We start from the raw sequence: 18,670 nt of genomic DNA on the forward strand, positions 1-18,670 counted from the left end.
ATCAGTAGCAAACTACAGTTAGCTTTCCAAAAATAGTTTCTTTTATGATGGGCTGTGAGTTAGTTTGGTCTATCGAACTAATATGAAACAAATCCCTGTCATTATTACTGTTGTTAATTAGCTCCCTTAGTTGAATGTTTGCTGTACAGTATTACACACCACTTACTCAGTACAAGCAGTTTGTGTGTCTACTACTTACATGTGGCCGGAACAGATAAAGGAATTTCTTTGTCAATAAATCTATTTCTCACTGCTTTGTGTCAACACAGAATGTCCCACCCTTCTTCTTCTCTTTGTTTTATGCACTGTACATGGGTTTTGCATTAGAAGTGATTCTGGGGCAAAGTTCTTCTAGAATCCTAGCAGGAGAAACATTTCATCTCTAGATGCTCTGTGATTCCGTATTCCAAATTACCTCCACCTCTTGTCTTGTTGCTGCTTTCGTGGTTTGTACTGATTTGACTTTATGTAAATTGGATAGAAAGGACATTGCAAGAATATCGTCAAAAGGTGCAAGGGTCATTTATACCAGCTGAGAAGATATTTTCTATGTTCAGAATTGGCCATTAGCCGAGTGTTTTTGCAATATTCTGCATTTCATTTTTCTCCCTAGTGTTCTCCAGATATTTAAAAGTGAGGTCCATCCATCAGTGTATAAAATGTCCTCCAGTGTGAAAGAAGGACTGAGTCTTTATGGTAATATATTCATCTCCTTGCTGCTTTATGCTGCTTGACTTTAATTTCTCCAAAACACACTCTTCTATTTGTATCATGTTTTTATTGATGATATGTACAAGACCTCTACACATATGTTCTCTTCTCAATATCGTTCACATCCAGTGTTTTGGCAGTTTCATAATATTACTTCTGCTCTGCCAGAACGTGACTGAAATTGTTTTCTTTTGAAATAAATATATCACACGGTTTTGCAGACAGGTGCAGTATAATAAGTGAAAGTGAAGTGGAGCACTATATAAATTATATTTGTCAACGGAACACTCACATGAGGCTGAGTTTATAAGCTAGCCCACACTTTATCTGCCATTGAGTCTGTTCTGATAGCCAACTCCCTTCAAGAAGATCACTACAAAAAACACTTCTCCAATCTTCACTAAATACTCTTTAAAAAAAAATGAAAGTTCTACCATAACATTATACCATAATAAATCACAAAATAGAGAAGAAATAGAAGAGTGTGTACCAAGTTCTCAATGACTAGATTAAAAAAAAATTTCTTCCATGTCCATTAACAGACTCCGTGCTGTATAAAACCCAGGAAGGATTTTATACTTCCTGTATGATACTACACTGGAAGAATTGAAAGATACATGTCTGTTACAGTGTTATTTGCATGATCAGTGTTTGATAGTGTTCCGCTTAATTTTCACTTTTTTGTATTGTATTCTCTAGCAGAAGGGAAACACACAAAGTGTGGGAGCTTATATTGTGTATTTTAAAACCAAAATATATATAGTGTAATTGTGAATTTATAGCGCTGAAGCACAATTTGTATATTTGTTGTGAGGCGCAATATTTTGAAATGTGTTGTGTTGTGTTAGGTCTTCTGAACTGCTGCCGATCCAAGTGGGGAGAGAACATGATGAGGTTGGTATTTTCTTTCATGAGTTAATTAATAGTTAATAGCTGTTTAATAAAGCGATGTGGAAATATGTACATAGTCCTGAAAGTTTTCCTTACATTCAGAGGGTGGACTTGTCACTTTTATAATCTATGATGCAATACAATATAGTTATGTCATGGGCTGTTTAGGAACTTCCATAAAACCCTTGATGGCACACTGATTTCTGGACCATCTGTTTGGACGGCAGTGATCAAGATTAAAGATGATTAAGTTTGAATAACAAAAAATGTAAAGTATAAAAGGCAATTCAGAAAAATTTGTTAAAAAATTCTTAATCAATGTGAATATTAAATAAGCCGCTATACACTCTACAGTGTTATTAAAACACCATAAATAGAGCATATAATCAAATAGTGTAGCTCTTCAAAATAAAACTATTTAAAACCAAATCCAAAAGTGCTTTTTAGGCATTCAAAATGATTAATTTGATGTTACACAAAGTGCGTAATAGGAGGCTCAGCAATTTGGGAAATGCAGTTTACAAATTATACAATGCAAAGGATTGCTGTCACTAATATATGTAATGCAGCCCTATCCCGTATGTAACTGTTATTCTGCACTATACCACACACTGACATTTCCTGATCTGTAATGCTTACGTAGCACCATGACACTTAGTACCAAAACCATTTCATCTATGTATTGCTAAATGAAGTTATAAACTAGATTATATAATCATAAAACCAGGCAATTCACCTGCTGTTGTTGAACTACAAATCCTTCGATGTTTTACTAGCCTTTAGGTTGACATAGAAATATGGGAATTGCAGTTCAACACAGCTTACATGGGATTTATGCACTAAATAGCAAATTGTCATGAATTAAAATCTGAATTGCAAAATATAGGCTAAAGTAGCCAAGCTGTGTGTATATTTGGAAAATTCTCCCAAATCATCACTTTTTGCCTAAATGTTTCAATTGGTTCTCCGTACACTACAATTTGCTGTATTGTGAATAAACCACATGGAGCCCAACGTGCCAGCTGTGCCAAGTGTTGTGGGATGCACACAGATAGAGGCTGCCCACAGCACCAGGAAGAAACCAGCTCCTAAGTACAATATTTCCATATGCATTGCTGGTGTTGCTAGTACCGTTTATTAATTATGCTTCCCAGAATTAGACCTTGTCATGCACACAATTTGATGGAGGAGAAACCACTTTAAACCAGCTCTGTTGAAACTGGCTGTCTTGTTTACTGGTCTGAAAGGATTATTCACTAAAGTGTGACATTTTGAGAATTCAAAAATTTACTTTGAAATGTGTTTTCTGTTTGGCTTTTGTGGCCTAAGAAATTTGAAAATCAAACTGGCTAATTTGAATGACGAAACGTAGTCTGAAATAAGTAAGTTTAAGACAGTGACTGAGTGGAGAATTTTTCCAAATCACCTGGGTTCGCCTAAACCTAAATCATCTGTTTGCCTAAGTGAATGTTGACATTCATTATTTTTTGCTAGCATTCAGTGTTCAGTGAGTTTAGTGAATACTTTTAGACGGTACATAGAACATTTCTAAGGAAAAGATAAGCTCTCCCAGTTTTATAACTTACTACACCAGTTTAAATACAGATCCCGTGACTGTAATCATATGAAATGCCTGATTCATTTTTAGAACTTTATTTTTGGTATGACGTCTTGAGGTTATATGGTTACATTTTGTCAAAGAGTTTTGATTATTAATTTTTCTGTGTAAAATACTCCTTTTCTCTTCATCTCTTTTTTTCACCTGCGTTTTCAGACTGTGGATGATGCGACCCACCCGAGATCAGGTCGAGCTGATGTCTCGTCTTGATGTGATTGAGTTTTTTGTAACCCCTCGGAACCTGGAAATTGCAGGAACCCTTCAGACCTGTATTAAGAGCATCAAAAATATTCCAGTGAGTCCGAACGCTTTCATCCACTCACTGCCCGTTGTCTTATTACTTCCTTTGCACTTACTGTATTATTATACTAAACGTTTTATAATTTGATTGAATGTCAGTCTACATTTACATTTATATATTTTTTGGAAATACATTATTTGTCTAAAGGGGTAAAAGAGGTGAAAATTAAGAGATTTGCAAACAAGAAACTTAGTCTAAAACTAGCCCATGTCAGAAGTTTAGAGGTATATAAAAACAGAAATCTTGCACGGATCGATAAAGTACTATAGCCAGAAATTAGCCAAGTCAAACCTGTGGAACTAGAACACATCATTAAACATGCCTACAGGCTTCTACAAACACAGGGCATTCTGCTCAGTGTTCTAGGGTGTGTGTTGGCAATTGTCAATTTGGTTGTTCCAGAAGATACGAGTGCTTGTGTTCGGTTGGGAACTGGTGTCTCCATAATGACCTAAACTGATTTGGCTAGAGATTATGAAGGCATGATCACATGTATAAGGCTTCCTTTTTATTACATTGATGACAACAAGAGCCAATGCTAGCTTAGCTGTGACTAGATAGTTTCATAGGATTATTTCATTTCCAAAGTCCTGATGTTCATCTTTTTTCCAGATGATTTTAAAACGCATGACATTGTCTAATACCAAGGTATCTGACTGGCAGGCTCTCTATAAGGTACGAGCAGCTCTTTTTGATGTCTTTATACAATGATAAGCATCCTGTTAACACTGCAGCCATTGAGCAGCATGCATAATGGATGTTTTTGTTCTCCAACAGCTATACATCCATGATTTTCTTCACCTATCCCAATGTCTCTTTTATTTACCAGCTATTTCACAGCTTTATGTGAATTATTTCCTATCAATCTTCATTGTTTCTTAACTACACTCTCTCCCCATCAGGAAAGCGAGCTCTCTTTTTTTCCATCACTCTGTCTCTTTGCAGACAGTGTACAATGCTGTATGTATTGGAGATACCTGCCGTTCCTTGCCTCAGACAGTGTCTCTCTTCTCCCGCATCTCTGCAGCCTTCAGCAATGACTTGCATTATATTGCCAGCATTATCAGCAAAGTGGTCAGAGTCTATTTTATTTTATTTATATCTTTATTATAGTAAACTTGTAATTCCTCTTTAAGTAGTAAAATCATACCTCTCATTTATCTAGTGTAATCTCCCCTTTATGTAGTGTAGTTGTAGTTCTTTGTTATGTTGTATCTCTCTCTGTTTTGTACTGTAGTTATATCTCTGTTATGCAGTGTAGTTGTATCTCTCTGGTTTGCAGTGTAGTTTTATCTCTTCATTATGTAATGTAGCTCTATCTCTCTGTTATGTAGTGTAGTTGTTTATCTGTGTTATGTAGTGTAGTTGTATCTCTGTTATACAATGTAGTTGTATATCTGTGTTATGTAGTGTAGTTGTATCTGTGTTATGCGGTGTAGTTGTATCTTTGTTATACAGTGTAGTTGTATCTCTGTTTTGCAGTGTAGTTGTATCTCTGTTTGGCAGTGTAGTTGTATCTCTGTGTTATGCAGTGTAGTTGTATCTCTCCGTTATCTAGTGTAGTTGTATCTCTGTGTTATGCAGTGTAGTTGTATCTCTGTGTTATGCAGTGTAGTTGTATCTCTGTGTTATGCAGTATAGTTGTATCTCTGTTATGCAGTGTAGTTGTATCTCTGTGTTATGCAGTATAGTTGTATCTCTCTGTTATGCGGTGTAGTTGTATCTCTGTTATGTAGTGTAGGTGTATCTCTGTGTTATGCAGTGTAGTTGTGTCTCTCCGTTATGTAGTGTAGTTGTATCTCTGTTATGCAGTGTAGTTGTATCTCTGTTTTGCAGTGTAGTTGTATCTCTGTGTTTTGCAGTGTAGTTGTATCTCTGTTTTGCAGTTTAGTTGTATCTCTGTGTTTTGCAGTGTAGTTGTATCTCTGTTTTGCAGTGTAGTTGTATCTCTGTGTTATGCAGTGTAGTTGTGTCTCTCCGTTATGTAGTGTAGTTGTATCTCTGTGTTATGCAGTGTAGTTGTATCTCTGTTTTGCAGTGTAGTTGTATCTCTGTTTTGCAGTGTAGTTGTATCTCTGTGTTTTGCAGTGTAGTTGTATCTCTGTTTTGCAGTTTAGTTGTATCTCTGTGTTTTGCAGTGTAGTTGTATCTCTGTTTTGCAGTGTAGTTGTATCTCTGTGTTATGCAGTGTAGTTGTGTCTCTCCGTTATGTAGTGTAGTTGTATCTCTGTGTTATGCAGTATAGTTGTATCTCTGTTTTGCAGTGTAGTTGTATCTCTCTGTTTTGCAGTGTAGTTGTATCTCTGTTTTGCAGTTTAGTTGTATCTTTGTTATACACTGTAGTTGTATCTCTGTTTTGCAGTGTAGTTGTATCTCTGTGTTATGCAGTGTAGTTGTGTCTCTCCGTTATGTAGTGTAGTTGTATCTCTGTGTTATGCAGTGTAGTTGTATCTCTGTTTTGCAGTGTAGTTGTATCTCTCTGTTATGCAGTGTAGTTGTATCTCTGTTTTGCAGTGTAGTTGTATCTCTCTGTTTTGCAGTGTAGTTGTATCTCTGTGTTATGCACTGTAGTTGTATCTCTGTTTTGCAGTGTAGTTGTATCTCTGTTATACAGTGTAGTTGTATCTCTGTTATGTAGTGTAGGTGTATCTCTCTGTTATGCAGTGTAGTTGTATCTCTGTTATGTAGTGTAGTTGTATCTCTGTGTTATGCAGTATAGTTGTATCTCTGTTATGTAGTGTAGGTGTATCTCTGTGTAATGCAGTGTAGTTGTATCTCTGTTATGCAGTGTAGTTATATCTCTGTTTTGCAGTGTAGTTGTATCTCTCTGTTATGCAGTGTAGTTGTATCTCTGTTTTGCAGTGTAGTTGTATCTCTCTGTTATGCAGTGTAGTTGTATCTCTGTTATGCAGTGTATTTGTATCTCTGTTTTGCAGTGTAGTTGTATCTCTCTGTTATGCAGTGTAGTTGTATCTCTGTTTTGCAGTGTAGTTTTATCTCTGTTATGCAGTGTAGGTGTATCTCTGTGTTATGCAGTGTAGTTGTATCTCTCTGTTATGCAGTGTAGTTGTATCTCTCTGTGTTATGCAGTGTAGTTGTATCTCTGTTATGCAGTGTAGTTGTATCTCTGTTATGTAGTGTAGGTGTATCTCTGTGTTATGCAGTGTAGTTGTATCTCTGTTTTGCAGTGTAGTTGTATCTCTGTGTTATGCAGTGTAGTTGTATCTCTGTTTTGCAGTGTAGTTGTATCTCTCTGTTATGCAGTGTAGTTGTATCTTTGTGTTATGTAGACTGATTTTCCTGACACATTGGGTGATTTACTACACTGGTGATAACAGTCTAGAGGTGGCACTATAAGATTAGCATTTCTCATGAAGACGTTGGTTAGAGGGCAGAATGAAAAGTGAATCAAATCAGGATTAGTTTACGGAGCCTGTGTCCTCTCTGGGGTTTATTTGCTGAACTGGGAATCATGGATAATTGACCTGGGAATTGCAATATTAAGTTACAGTACCTGAACAGCATTTTCCAGCTGATCAATTCCTTTGTTAATTATCCTCACTTTCCTGCATCTCTGTCTCTTTCCATCCTTCCAAATCCCACAGGTAGATTTTGAGGAGAGTCTGACTGAGAAGCGATTCTGCATTAAACCCTTCGTAGACCCTGCAGTGGACGAAAGTGAGTTACCCAATGCTTTTGCTCTACATTCATACACCTTATCGTTTCAGCTGACACCTCCAAGTTTGAGAGTACGAGAGTTATGAATAAACAGTGTCAGGTTTGCTTTCACATTCACACCAATTTCTAATGTATAAAACTATTACTCCACAATTTATACATTGGTGCCTCGTTTCTGTCTTTTTTTTTTTTGTAGTTTATCAAAATAATCCAACTTTACAATACTTTTTATTAATTTTTCAGTTTTTAGCTCATTTTTTCCCCTCATGATTTTACTTTTTATTACAATCACATAAGACAGAGTAGTAATATTACTAGGAAAAAACAAGCTGACTTGCAGTTTTGAAAGATTTCTCATACATTAAACAAAAAAGAAGACAATGAAGGGAAAATTGAAATTGATACTTCCATATAACACCGTAGTAACATCCCCTGGCTGTCAAGCGTACAGCCGGGTGGGTTTCTTCATTTACTAGCATTGGATTACTGTTCAAAGTGGAAGTTATAGAAAAGCAATAGATTTGTGGAGAGCGGGGATTGACAAAAATGCTCAGTCAGCATAAACAAAATAAAACACACTCCCTGCATAACTAGCTGCAACCTAAGCAACATGTTGCAGTTAACATGTTTGGGTCCCTGGCATGCTATTTAATCAGCAGTACATGCAATTATCCATATATAGATATCTCTTGTATTAACAGTCATTTTGTTATTATTTTTTAAAATACATATAACAACCGATTTACACTTTACTTACATGTAAGTCATCTTGTAACTGAATAAAATGGCAAACATATAACACTATAACCACCACCTGTTACAGAGATTTAACTAGCTGCTCGTCCATGATGCTGCTAAATATTATGTTCTTCGCACAAGAGACAGATACAACTTCCTTATTACATATTCCAGGATTGCTACATTTTGGCTACTGAACAACATTTCCCATAATGCTCAGTGAGCATGAATTGAGCAAGTACTTTGCAAACCTTTTCTCTGCTATCACTGACATATATCGTAACCTAGCAAGCTGCAGGCGGACTGTTGTCAAACTGGCCCAGTCTGTTTATTACGTAAGACACCCACAGCCAAGATATGGATTAGTATGGAGGAGTGGTATATTATTATTATGATTTTTTAAATCACTTACATAAACACAGTAAGACTGCAAGTGACCATTAACACATGATTGTTTATCATTTCTGTGACTTATAAATGTTCATCTTTTTTTTTGTAACAGAAAAGCGTCGGTTACATGGCCTGTCAGATTTTCTCACGGAGGTTGCACGCAAAGAGCTGGAGAACTTGGACAGCAAGATCCCATTTTGCTGCGTGATCTACATTCCTCTGGTGAGAAAAATAAAGTGAGAGGAAAGAATTAAACGCTACTTTAAATGTGTTATAATGTGTGGCTGTAGTTCTGATCCAGTCCCTGTATTGCAATATATTGCGCATGCCATCCTGCAGACCATTATCTGTATACGAGGAGTTGTAATTGTAGTGCACCATATACTGCAGCAGTCAAAGTCAGAGACTCAAACACATTGAAATTGTCATGGATTTGTAATGCATATGTATGTGTTAGAAAATGTCTATTACAAGTATGTAAATGTATAGATTGTTACACTTTTCGGAAGTTTGGATGTTGGATTTCCTATGGACTGGACATGGGATCCGATAATGATTAACGTGTTTGTCATTGTAAGATGTCACCACTGCTAGTTTAGCTCAGTGGAACTACCTTATTTGTAGTTTACACTTCTATCCTGATAGCGTAGGGTGTAGATCAAGCATGTTAAATTCAAAGGCTAACACGGGCCAAATAAACAAGGTTTAAGTGTATGTGGGCCTCCCACCCCCCCAAAAAAAACGAGTTTGACCTAGACCAACACAAACTAAAATGACTTGTATCATTCTCATGCAAACAATATATAATCCTGGGTATATATATATATATATATATATATATATATATATACACACATATATGTAACAGCACCCCGGGCATAAAAGGGGTTAAACGCCGTTTAGAGTATATTCCCCTTCCAGATACACAGGCAGCTACCAAAGACACCAAACTGCCGAACTGGAGAAGCATATGAATGATCTCAAACATACGAATGGTGTAAACAGGCGAATAGGAAAAAAACATACAAAAGGTTTAAACTCCTAGCAGTCGAACTGAAGCAGCATACAGTAAATCCCCATGAGACAAGGCTCCGTTTTGAGGGTCAAGCAGGAACAGCCAGAGCTGTGGGTTTATTGTTCTTATATACACATTAGTACCACCCACAGGGTTTTGGAAAACAACCAATAAACACGTACAATACACTCAGACACTCCCACACAAAATCCTCCCCTCTGCCTGTGATACAATTACCTTACACAATGGGTAATTTAATTATCACAGTCAGAGAAATATAGTTTTTCCACATTATTCATTATTCATAACTTTAAAAGTATGCATCACATTCACTTATATTTTCAGAATCAGCATACTCCAAATACAAACATACGTCAAAATCATACAAATTGGTCCAGTGGTTCAAAAGATAGATTGTAGTCCTTTGTGACCAAATGAAGCATGGCTTTTCTACCCAAAACCAGTTCCACAGAGTCTTCTAGCCTGGAGATAATTGGGAAGTAATCCAATTATCTCCAAGGACAGAGGCAAAACTCCATTGAACACATGGCAGCAAAAGACAATAAAATACATAAAAAAGATATAACTGTGCAGCCATTGCATAAAACAGGTACATTCAACATATCCCCAGATAGCTCAGATCTGAGCGCACATTATTACTGAATGGCGCTCAGATCACACACATACAGTTCAATTGCCATGGAGCCAAAGTCTTTCCCATAGTCTTTCATTATACGAATGGGCTCCACGGCTTTCGTGTCTTTGCAGGGGAAAATCAAGCGTTTCCACATGGGGCCATAGTCTAAAGGCAGCAGGCGGGCAACCAGGCTCCTCCAATGCAATGTGGCGAGATTGGTCTGGTCACAATATATATATATACACACATATATATATTTTACTCAATAGCTTTGCTTCAAGTTACTTATTATGCCCCCCCCCCAATCTAATATAGAGCCTCCCGCGGCCCGCCCTCCACCCTAATACACTGCCCCCCAATTGAATACACTGCCCTCCCTCCACTCTAATTGAACACACTGCCACCACCACTGTAATTTAATACACTGCTTCCCCTATTCACCAATCTAATACACTCCCCCCCCTTACTCTAATTTAATACACTGCTTCCCCTATTCACCAATCTAATACACTGCTCCCTCCACTCTAATTTAAAACACTGCCTCCCCTACTCACCAATCTAATACAGTTCCCCTCCACTCTAATTTAATATACAGCCTCCCCTCCCTAATACACTGCCCCACTCCAACCACTCTAATACACTACCCTTCTCCTTCTGCCCCCCTTACTCGATAGACTTCACCACCTCCTTCATCCCAATTTAATACACTGCCCTCCTCATTCCCCCCAATTTAATACACTGCCCTCCTTACTCTAATAGACTCCCCCACCTCACTCCCCCCCCCCAATTTAATACACTTTCCTCCCTCCCTCCAATTTAATACACTGCCCTCACTTTCTCCCCCCATTCTAATACACTGCACCTCTCATTCCCCTTAATTTAATATACTGCCCCTCTCCTTCCCCCCAATTTAATACGCTGCCAGTCTGGTCCTGGGCCACAAAGATACTCAGTGTGGGCCACATGCTTGGTGTAGATTAAGGGTCCTGAAGTAATTTAAAATGTTTCCTAAACAATAATTAAAAAAAATCAACTGGTAATACATTTTACAATTGCTCTGTATATGGTCAGTTTCATAAAAAAAATATTAAAAAGTGACAATATTCACCCTGAAACGCATTTATAATTCTGTAAAAAGGCGAAGGACTGTCAAGCCTGTATCAGTGGTAATATAGTGACATCTTCTGGTGAACCCAGATACTGCTACTGTAAATCAAGATATCACTACAGCTTTCAATCTTTGGAACTGTTTACAGAGAAACTAAAATTAACCTGTAAGGAAGATATTAAATGTCTTGAAATCGTTCCCATATACTTTGAATATACTATGTATCACAAAGCTACATGGTGTATTCAATGTAAAATATATACATATATAAACTCTTTGTGTAACACCCCCCCCTTCGAGCCGTCCTCCGCTTCTTCTCCAGTCTGTCTGGACACTTCTTTGATTTTCCCTGCTTGGGCAAATCTCCTCAGTGATCTCGGCACTCGGCTTTGTTGCTAGCGTGCTGGTGTCGGAGCGGACTGACGTTTGGAGCACTGGCTAGGTTGCTTCCATCGCAATGAGTGGAGAGCCCAAGGACCTCATGTAGGAGGTCTTTTCTACTCTCCTTTAACAGTGAAAAACTGCTAGCATGCATGCATTGTTAATGACATGACAGGTCCCCTTCAAAGCTATACCAGTAGGGTTCATAAAATAATAGACCAACACCATTAATTAATTTTTTTTGTCTTTTAAACAACATGTTTTGGTTTCTTTAGCTCATTAGTTTTATTTCCTCTTTTAGATTGGTTTCCTTCTGTCCATTCCCCGTCTCCCTTTCATGCAGGACAAAAGCGATTTTGAAATTGAAGGACTGGAGTTCATGGTAAAGATCCCAAACAGGACAAAGCTAGCTGTAGTCCCATAATAATATAATATTAGAATATCTCAGGTTTTTTATTGTGGCAGATTTGAGCACAAGGTTAGATGCCATGTGAAGTGAGGTCTGCACTTTTACAGCTTTTAATGCAACATACGTGCTAAAAATTTATATTTGTAATAAATTTGAGCAAGGCATTTAGAAAGGAAAAAGGTATATTTCATTTTTATAATTCATATCTAACTGCTAAATACTTAACATTGCATTAGCTGCAGATATTGATTCTGCAGCTAATTCCGCTCCTCCTCCTTTCTGCCCAGACGAGGGATGAACCAATGGCTTGATAATGTGAGACAGAGGGGACACTGTTATTCCATAAAGCACTTCTGCAAGCTGAACGACTTTTAGAGCGTGGTTTGTTGCTTTAATAGTGCAATCTCCAGAGAAGTGATTTTGATTATTTTGTTGTAGATCATACATTAAAGGGACACTATAGTCACCAAAACAACTATAGCTTAATGTAATTGTTCTGGTGAGAAAAGGTGTTTACATTGCCTCTAGGGACACCTCCAAGAGGCCACTCCTCAGATGGACGCACTGCATGGGGACGCTGAATTTTCCTCATAGAGATGCATTGATTCAGTGCATCTCTATGAGGAGGTGCTGATTGACCAAAATGGTGTTTGGCCCCGCCCCTTGCAGATTTTAGCCAATCCCATGGGAAAGCATTGGATTGGCTGAAAATTGTAAATTCTGATGATGCCGGGGCCAGTGCCGGCGGACCCGCGCGGTGCTGGAAATAAGGTGAGTTTTAATTGTTTTTAAGGGTGCTAAGTGGGGGGCAAGCCACCTAAATTGTGGTTTAGCACTATAGGGTCAGGAATACATGTTTGTGTCCCTGACCCTATAGTGATCCTTTAAACCTTTTCAGTAGCTGATTTAATGTTACAGGGATGCTGTTTTCGATGGTGGTGGTATTTTCTTTCTCTCTTAGCCATAGTTTGTCAAGGAAAAAAAGTTACCTGCGCTCTCTCCTTAATCCCTATGTACATTTAAACAAATGGAGGTCATTTAGTTACTCCAATGGCCACTGGAGGGAATGCCCGCCTGCCAACGCAAAGGCAGACGCCCCTAAGCGGGTTCTTCTCTGACCCTTCAGCCTGCTTACTTGAGCTTCTGGCAAAGATATCTCTAATGAGACAGAAAGGCGTATTTTTTATATACACCCGTACATACTTAATAAGGAACACATGGGATGGGTGGCAGCATTGTAACCAGGCTGTGTGATACAAAGTAAATACAAATACAAAAAGACAAGTCCTGCGCTCACTCCCATCATTCCTGGGCGGCAGCAACCACTACAGTACACATCAGCTCCAATACATATAGTAAAAACCAAAGAAAAAAGTTACCTGCGCTCTCTCCTTAATCATTATGTACATTTAAACAAATGGAGGTCATTTAGTTACTCCAATGGCCATTGGAGGGAATGCCCGCCTGCCAACGTCAAGGCAGACCCCCCTAGACGGGTCCTACACTGACCCTTCACCTTGCTTCCTTGAGCTTCTGGCAAAGATATCTCCACTGAGACATAGTTTGTCAAAAAACTGGTAAATTACAACTAGAGGAAGAACATAGGAAAGAAACTCAGTTATTTTGGCTTCTCACCCTGACTCTAACCCTAGTGCAGTTTCAGATTAAACTTTTTCACTGTGTGTTATATGACCATCTTCTATGTGCGTTCTAGTTCTTGTCAGAGGATAGACTCCACTACAGAAGTGCTCGTACCCGGGAGTTGGATTCATTACTGGGGGACCTTCACTGTGACATTAGAGGTTAGTGAAGTAACTGGGGACATATAATTTTTGTATTTTAAATAGTGAGGGAGGAAAAGGGTAAATTTGATCTGAGCAGTCATTCATTGAGAATGCGAGTCTTTGTGAAGGATTGTAATAAGTCACCTAACAAGACAGACAGGGAATAGGAGGAAGGGGTGGTCAATGCCAGGTATTTGGAGATCTGCTGTCTCAAACAGTTCATGATCAACACATGGTGCCTGCAGATATCTACTCTAATTGGAACAGAGAGAACTAAAATGCACATAGTCGGCAGACTAGCATACATAATACGCATCAGGTAGATATAAGTGCAGAAATAAATGTTTCCTCCACAAAGCAAAACAAGGTAATCTACTTCTCCCCAACAGACCATGAGACCATGATTATGCATCAGATGCAGACATTGATATTGGAAAAGTCAGCTGTTCTATATGATGTGATTGAGTATGTTGGCCAGTTGGATGCTCTCCTTGCCTTGGCAGTATCTGCCCGCGAGAATGGATTTGTACGTCCCCGCTATGTTCCCTCTAACACGATTTACATCAAGGAAGGGAGGTGAGGCTCAAGACCAGTTTGTACACTTTTCTTAAATCACTAATACTACCGCTCTGTTAAAAAGCCTGACAGCCCAATATTTGCAGAAACCAGGAAACACATCTGAACGTGTCCAGCCCTTTTTTTATTTAAAATCTTCTTACTTTCAGGACCATGTCTCCTCTATGGTTTTTTTTATTTTTTTTTTATTTAAGTTCCAGATTCTGCTTAAATGTGTTTTCCTAGTGTCATGTAGAGGTTAATGAGTATAAAGATGTAGCCTTTTTCCCATCTGCATTCACTGGCCCCTGGGGTGTTTATGGATCCATAGATTTGCCATCACTGTACTAACACTTTATTTTGTTATATTATCTTGTAATAAACCCTATATTTTAATGTATCCGCTAATGATAAACAGTATATTTTATTGTAATCAGCCCATGATATTAAATTGTATCAGCCCTAGAGGTGTGAGATTATTTTCCCTGTACCATGGTCTAGATTTACTCTCTGTGTGTTCGTATATTGTATGTCTTCATTCTTCCACAGACACCCCCTCATGGTATATTGCTCTGGAACATTTGTCCCAAATTCAACCCAGACAGAAGAAATGGAGAAACGTATAAAAATCCTGACGGGACCCAACTCTTGTGGGAAAAGTGTATATATGAAACAGGTGACAGGCAGAGAAGAATATATAGATGGACTGAATGAAGGGGATAAAATATAAAGGAGGGAATGGTAAAGACAGGCTGTGACACAGGAGGGGTGCAGTGAGTTAACTTGGGTGCTATTAACAGACAGAGCATTGTAGAAGTGAGAGAAATCAGGAGACTAACAAGAAGCGGTAATAGAGCTAGAGATATAGATCCAAGAAGAAAAGTAAGAGAGAAACATTAACCATCTTTTATTCTTTTTCTTAATCTGTTTTTATTTCATACTGTGATACTTTTGTTTCAGCCAATCTCTGTTCATTCCATCTCCCTCTTTCCTTTTCACCATTACTCCTGCAATGCATTTTACAGTTTGGGTTATTCACCTGGTCAGTAAACGTGGAGAACTGAGAAGGGATTAGGGGTTTAATACCCAAATAGCTGAACTAGAAAATAGCTAACTTGGGGAAAAAATCCACAATTCACAATTTTAGCCTGAAATGTGCCCCATGTCACTTCTTCACTATTTTCATATACCTCTTTTCATATACCTCTGCATTTATTGTTTCCTCACTAGTGATGTCGCGAACATAAAATTTTCCATTCGTGAGCGGCGAACGCGAACTTCCGCAAATGTTCGCGAACGGGTGAACCAGGCGAACCGCCAAAGACTACAATAGGCAGGCGAATTTTAAAACCCACAGGGACTCTTTCTGGCCACAATAGTGATGGAAACGTTTTTCAAGGGGACTAACACCTGGACTGTGGCATGCCGGAGGGGGATCCATGGCAAAACTCCCATGGAAAATTACATAGTTGATGCAGAGTCTGGTTTTAATCCATAAAGGGCATAAATCACCTAACATTCCTAAATTGTTTGGAATAACGTGCTTTAAAACATCAGGTATGATGTTGTATCGATCAGGTAGTGTAAGGGTTACGCCCGCTTCACAGTGACAGACCAAACTCCCCGTTTAACACACCGCAAACAACCGCAAACAGTCCATTTGCACAACCGCAAACTCCCCATTTGCACAAGGTTGGATACCAAGCTAGCCATGTCCCGTTCCTTGTCCTCACTGATGTCATTGAAGGTCTCTTCCTCCACCCAGCCACGTACAACACCAAGGGTCCCCGAAAGGTGACAACAAGCCCCCTGTATTTTTTTTTTAAATGTACACTACTGTTACACCAGATATGAGTTACACTGGTGTGACACTGTGCCCTGGCAGGCCCTGAAACGCACACGTGTGAAGGAAACTGACTGCTATTATATTACAGTCAAAAAAGTTTTTTTTTTTTTTAAATGCATGCTATTGTGACACCAGATATGAGTGGTGGCACTGGACAAGTGGGCACAGTATACGCTGTGAGCCCGACACACATGCTGGCAGGCAGGCAACTGCAATTAGATTACACAGAAAAAAAAAAGCAGACTGATGTTCTAGCCCTAAAAAGGGTCCTTACAGCAGAGATCAGATGAGTCCTTCAGGACTGTAGTGGACACTGAATACACTAGCCTAGCTATCGATTTCCCTATTAAATCAGCAGCAGCTACACTGTCCCTCCTCTCACTACGAATGCAGCTTCCAGGGGGCGGGGCCTAGCTGTCATGGAGGAAAGGCGCACTTCGTGTGAGCTCCCTCAATATCTCACTTTAAGCAGCTATCAACAAGCGAATTTCACCCCAGAAGTGGATGACCCAGCAATGTTGCTCCTACCTGACCGACCCGACATGCTAATAGCGGTCAGCAACAGAGTCTTACTTACCTCCGCGTGGCAAGTGTGGCCTGGTGCTCACCGGGCGGGAGAGGCGACTGATCTCCCGATCCTGGGATGCCCAGGAGCAGCTACTTCCTGGCAGGAGCTCCGTTACCCTGCCCCCTCGGACCGGTGGGGGTTATCCCGGTCCACCCCTGAGAGGCTGTCTGGAGCTAATGGACGCACAGAGCAAGCCGCCCAGGCTGACATACTCATCTGCGACTCTCCCAATATGGCGGCAGCCGAGTGTCCTCCTGGTACCAGCAAAGCATGGCAGGATATTGAGTCTAAGCTGGACAGACTCTTTAATCAATTTTGGAAGCAAATAACAAGCAGGAAGGGGGGGGATATATGGGGGAATAATGTATAATAAACACAGGTTACTGGCTATGGGGGGGGGGGTGTAATGTATAATAAACACAGGTTACTGGCTATGGGAGGATAATGTATAATAAACACAGGTTACTGGCTATGGGAGGATAATGTATAATAAACACAGGCTACTGGCTATGGGAGGATAATGTATAATAAACACAGGCTACTGGCTATGGGGGGATAATGTATAATAAACACAGGTTACTGGCTATGGGGGGATAATGTATAATAAACACAGGTTACTGGCTATGGAGGATAATGTATAATAAACACAAACACACACAAAAAAAAAGAATGCAGCTTCAGAATGCAGCTTCAGGTCTGTTGCTGATTGGATGGAATGTGTCTGCTGACTGTGAGGTACAGGGTCAAAGCTTACTCAATGATGACGAATAGGGGCGGACTGAACATCGCATATGTTCGCCGTCCGTGGCGAACGCGAACAAGCCATGTTCGCCAGGAACTATTCGCCGGCGAACCGTTCGGGACATCACTATTCCTCACATTATCCATTCTCATTTTCATCATTCCATTCTGCAGTTTTATCCTGTATTCCCTTGTTTCATTGTCTGTTCCATTCGTTTCTGATCAGCTCCTTTGTTTTCCCCCATTTCTCACTGTTTTTCACCCCCTCCATACTGCCAGGTCGGTCTCATTGTCTTCATGTCTATGATTGGAAGTTATGTTCCTGCTTCAGTTGCAGAGATTGGGCCAATCGATGGCATCTTCACTCGAATCCAAAGCAGGGAATCTGTATCTCTTGGCCTTTCTACCTTCATGATTGACTTAAACCAGGTGAGCAAATCCTTAAAATGCAAAGCACAGTTAAATCCATTCATTACCAGTCCAGCGGGTAATCAGTTCTACAAACACATTGGGTCACTGCAGTGTTTTTTAACTTGCTCCAGTTATGCTGGCATTGAGTTCTCTTTATTTTTATGTTAATCTAGGTGGCAAGAGCAGTGAATAATGCAACAAAGAAGTCACTGGTGTTAATTGATGAATTTGGTAAAGGAACCAATACAGTAAGCATTGTCAATGTGTTTTATTACTGCAAATCATTTTAGTATTTGTTGCAGTGTGGAAGGCAATAGATCTGCACATCATTTCACTTTATCTCACCTTGTAAAGCTAACGACAGACACAAAACTGCTTCCTGTTTCTGTCCCTCCCACGCGCTAGGGACGGGTACGTTAAGTTTTTTCTGCCTATGTAGACCTGCAGCGTAGGTGTGGGTACAGCTTTGTCAGTGTCAATTCTCAGGGATAGTAGAAGGGACATAAAGCACTATCTGTCACAATTTGCATGGGCAGGCATCATTTAGCAAGGTATGTTGATCTCTCTTCTTTTCTAGGTGGATGGCCTCTCACTCTTAGCTGCAGTTCTTAGGCACTGGATCAATCAGGGGCTTGACTGTCCACACATTTTCTTGTCTACAAATTTCCACAGCCTAATACAACTCAAAATACTTCCAGACAGCCCCCTGCTACATTATCAGGTCAGATCACACAGCACATGTGGTTCACATTATCAGGTCAGATCACACAGCACATGTGGTTCACATTATCAGGTCAGATCACACAGCACAGGTGGTTCACATTATCAGGTCAGATCACACAGCACATGTGGTTCACATTATCAGGTCAGATCACACAGCACAGGTGG

General features: G+C 39.5%; 1 protein-coding gene across 1 annotated transcript in view; it reads left to right on the forward strand.

Annotated features, from left to right (window-relative positions):
- The window catches only part of MSH5 (mutS homolog 5), an 88,089-nt gene that overhangs the window by 53,056 nt on the left and 16,363 nt on the right, over positions 1-18,670 (forward strand). The window contains exons 9-22 of the mRNA XM_063431405.1: positions 614-696; positions 1,560-1,605; positions 3,377-3,515; positions 4,134-4,196; positions 4,467-4,595; positions 7,127-7,199; positions 8,440-8,549; positions 11,770-11,850; positions 13,592-13,679; positions 14,051-14,237; positions 14,766-14,892; positions 17,651-17,800; positions 17,956-18,030; positions 18,360-18,503. Of these exons, the coding sequence (XP_063287475.1) occupies positions 614-696; positions 1,560-1,605; positions 3,377-3,515; positions 4,134-4,196; positions 4,467-4,595; positions 7,127-7,199; positions 8,440-8,549; positions 11,770-11,850; positions 13,592-13,679; positions 14,051-14,237; positions 14,766-14,892; positions 17,651-17,800; positions 17,956-18,030; positions 18,360-18,503 (1,495 nt within the window). The remainder of the gene's footprint in view (positions 1-613; positions 697-1,559; positions 1,606-3,376; positions 3,516-4,133; positions 4,197-4,466; positions 4,596-7,126; positions 7,200-8,439; positions 8,550-11,769; positions 11,851-13,591; positions 13,680-14,050; positions 14,238-14,765; positions 14,893-17,650; positions 17,801-17,955; positions 18,031-18,359; positions 18,504-18,670) is intronic.

The sequence above is a fragment of the Pelobates fuscus genome, chromosome 9 (genome assembly GCF_036172605.1).
Source record: "Pelobates fuscus isolate aPelFus1 chromosome 9, aPelFus1.pri, whole genome shotgun sequence".
Lineage (NCBI taxonomy): Eukaryota > Metazoa > Chordata > Amphibia > Anura > Pelobatidae > Pelobates > Pelobates fuscus.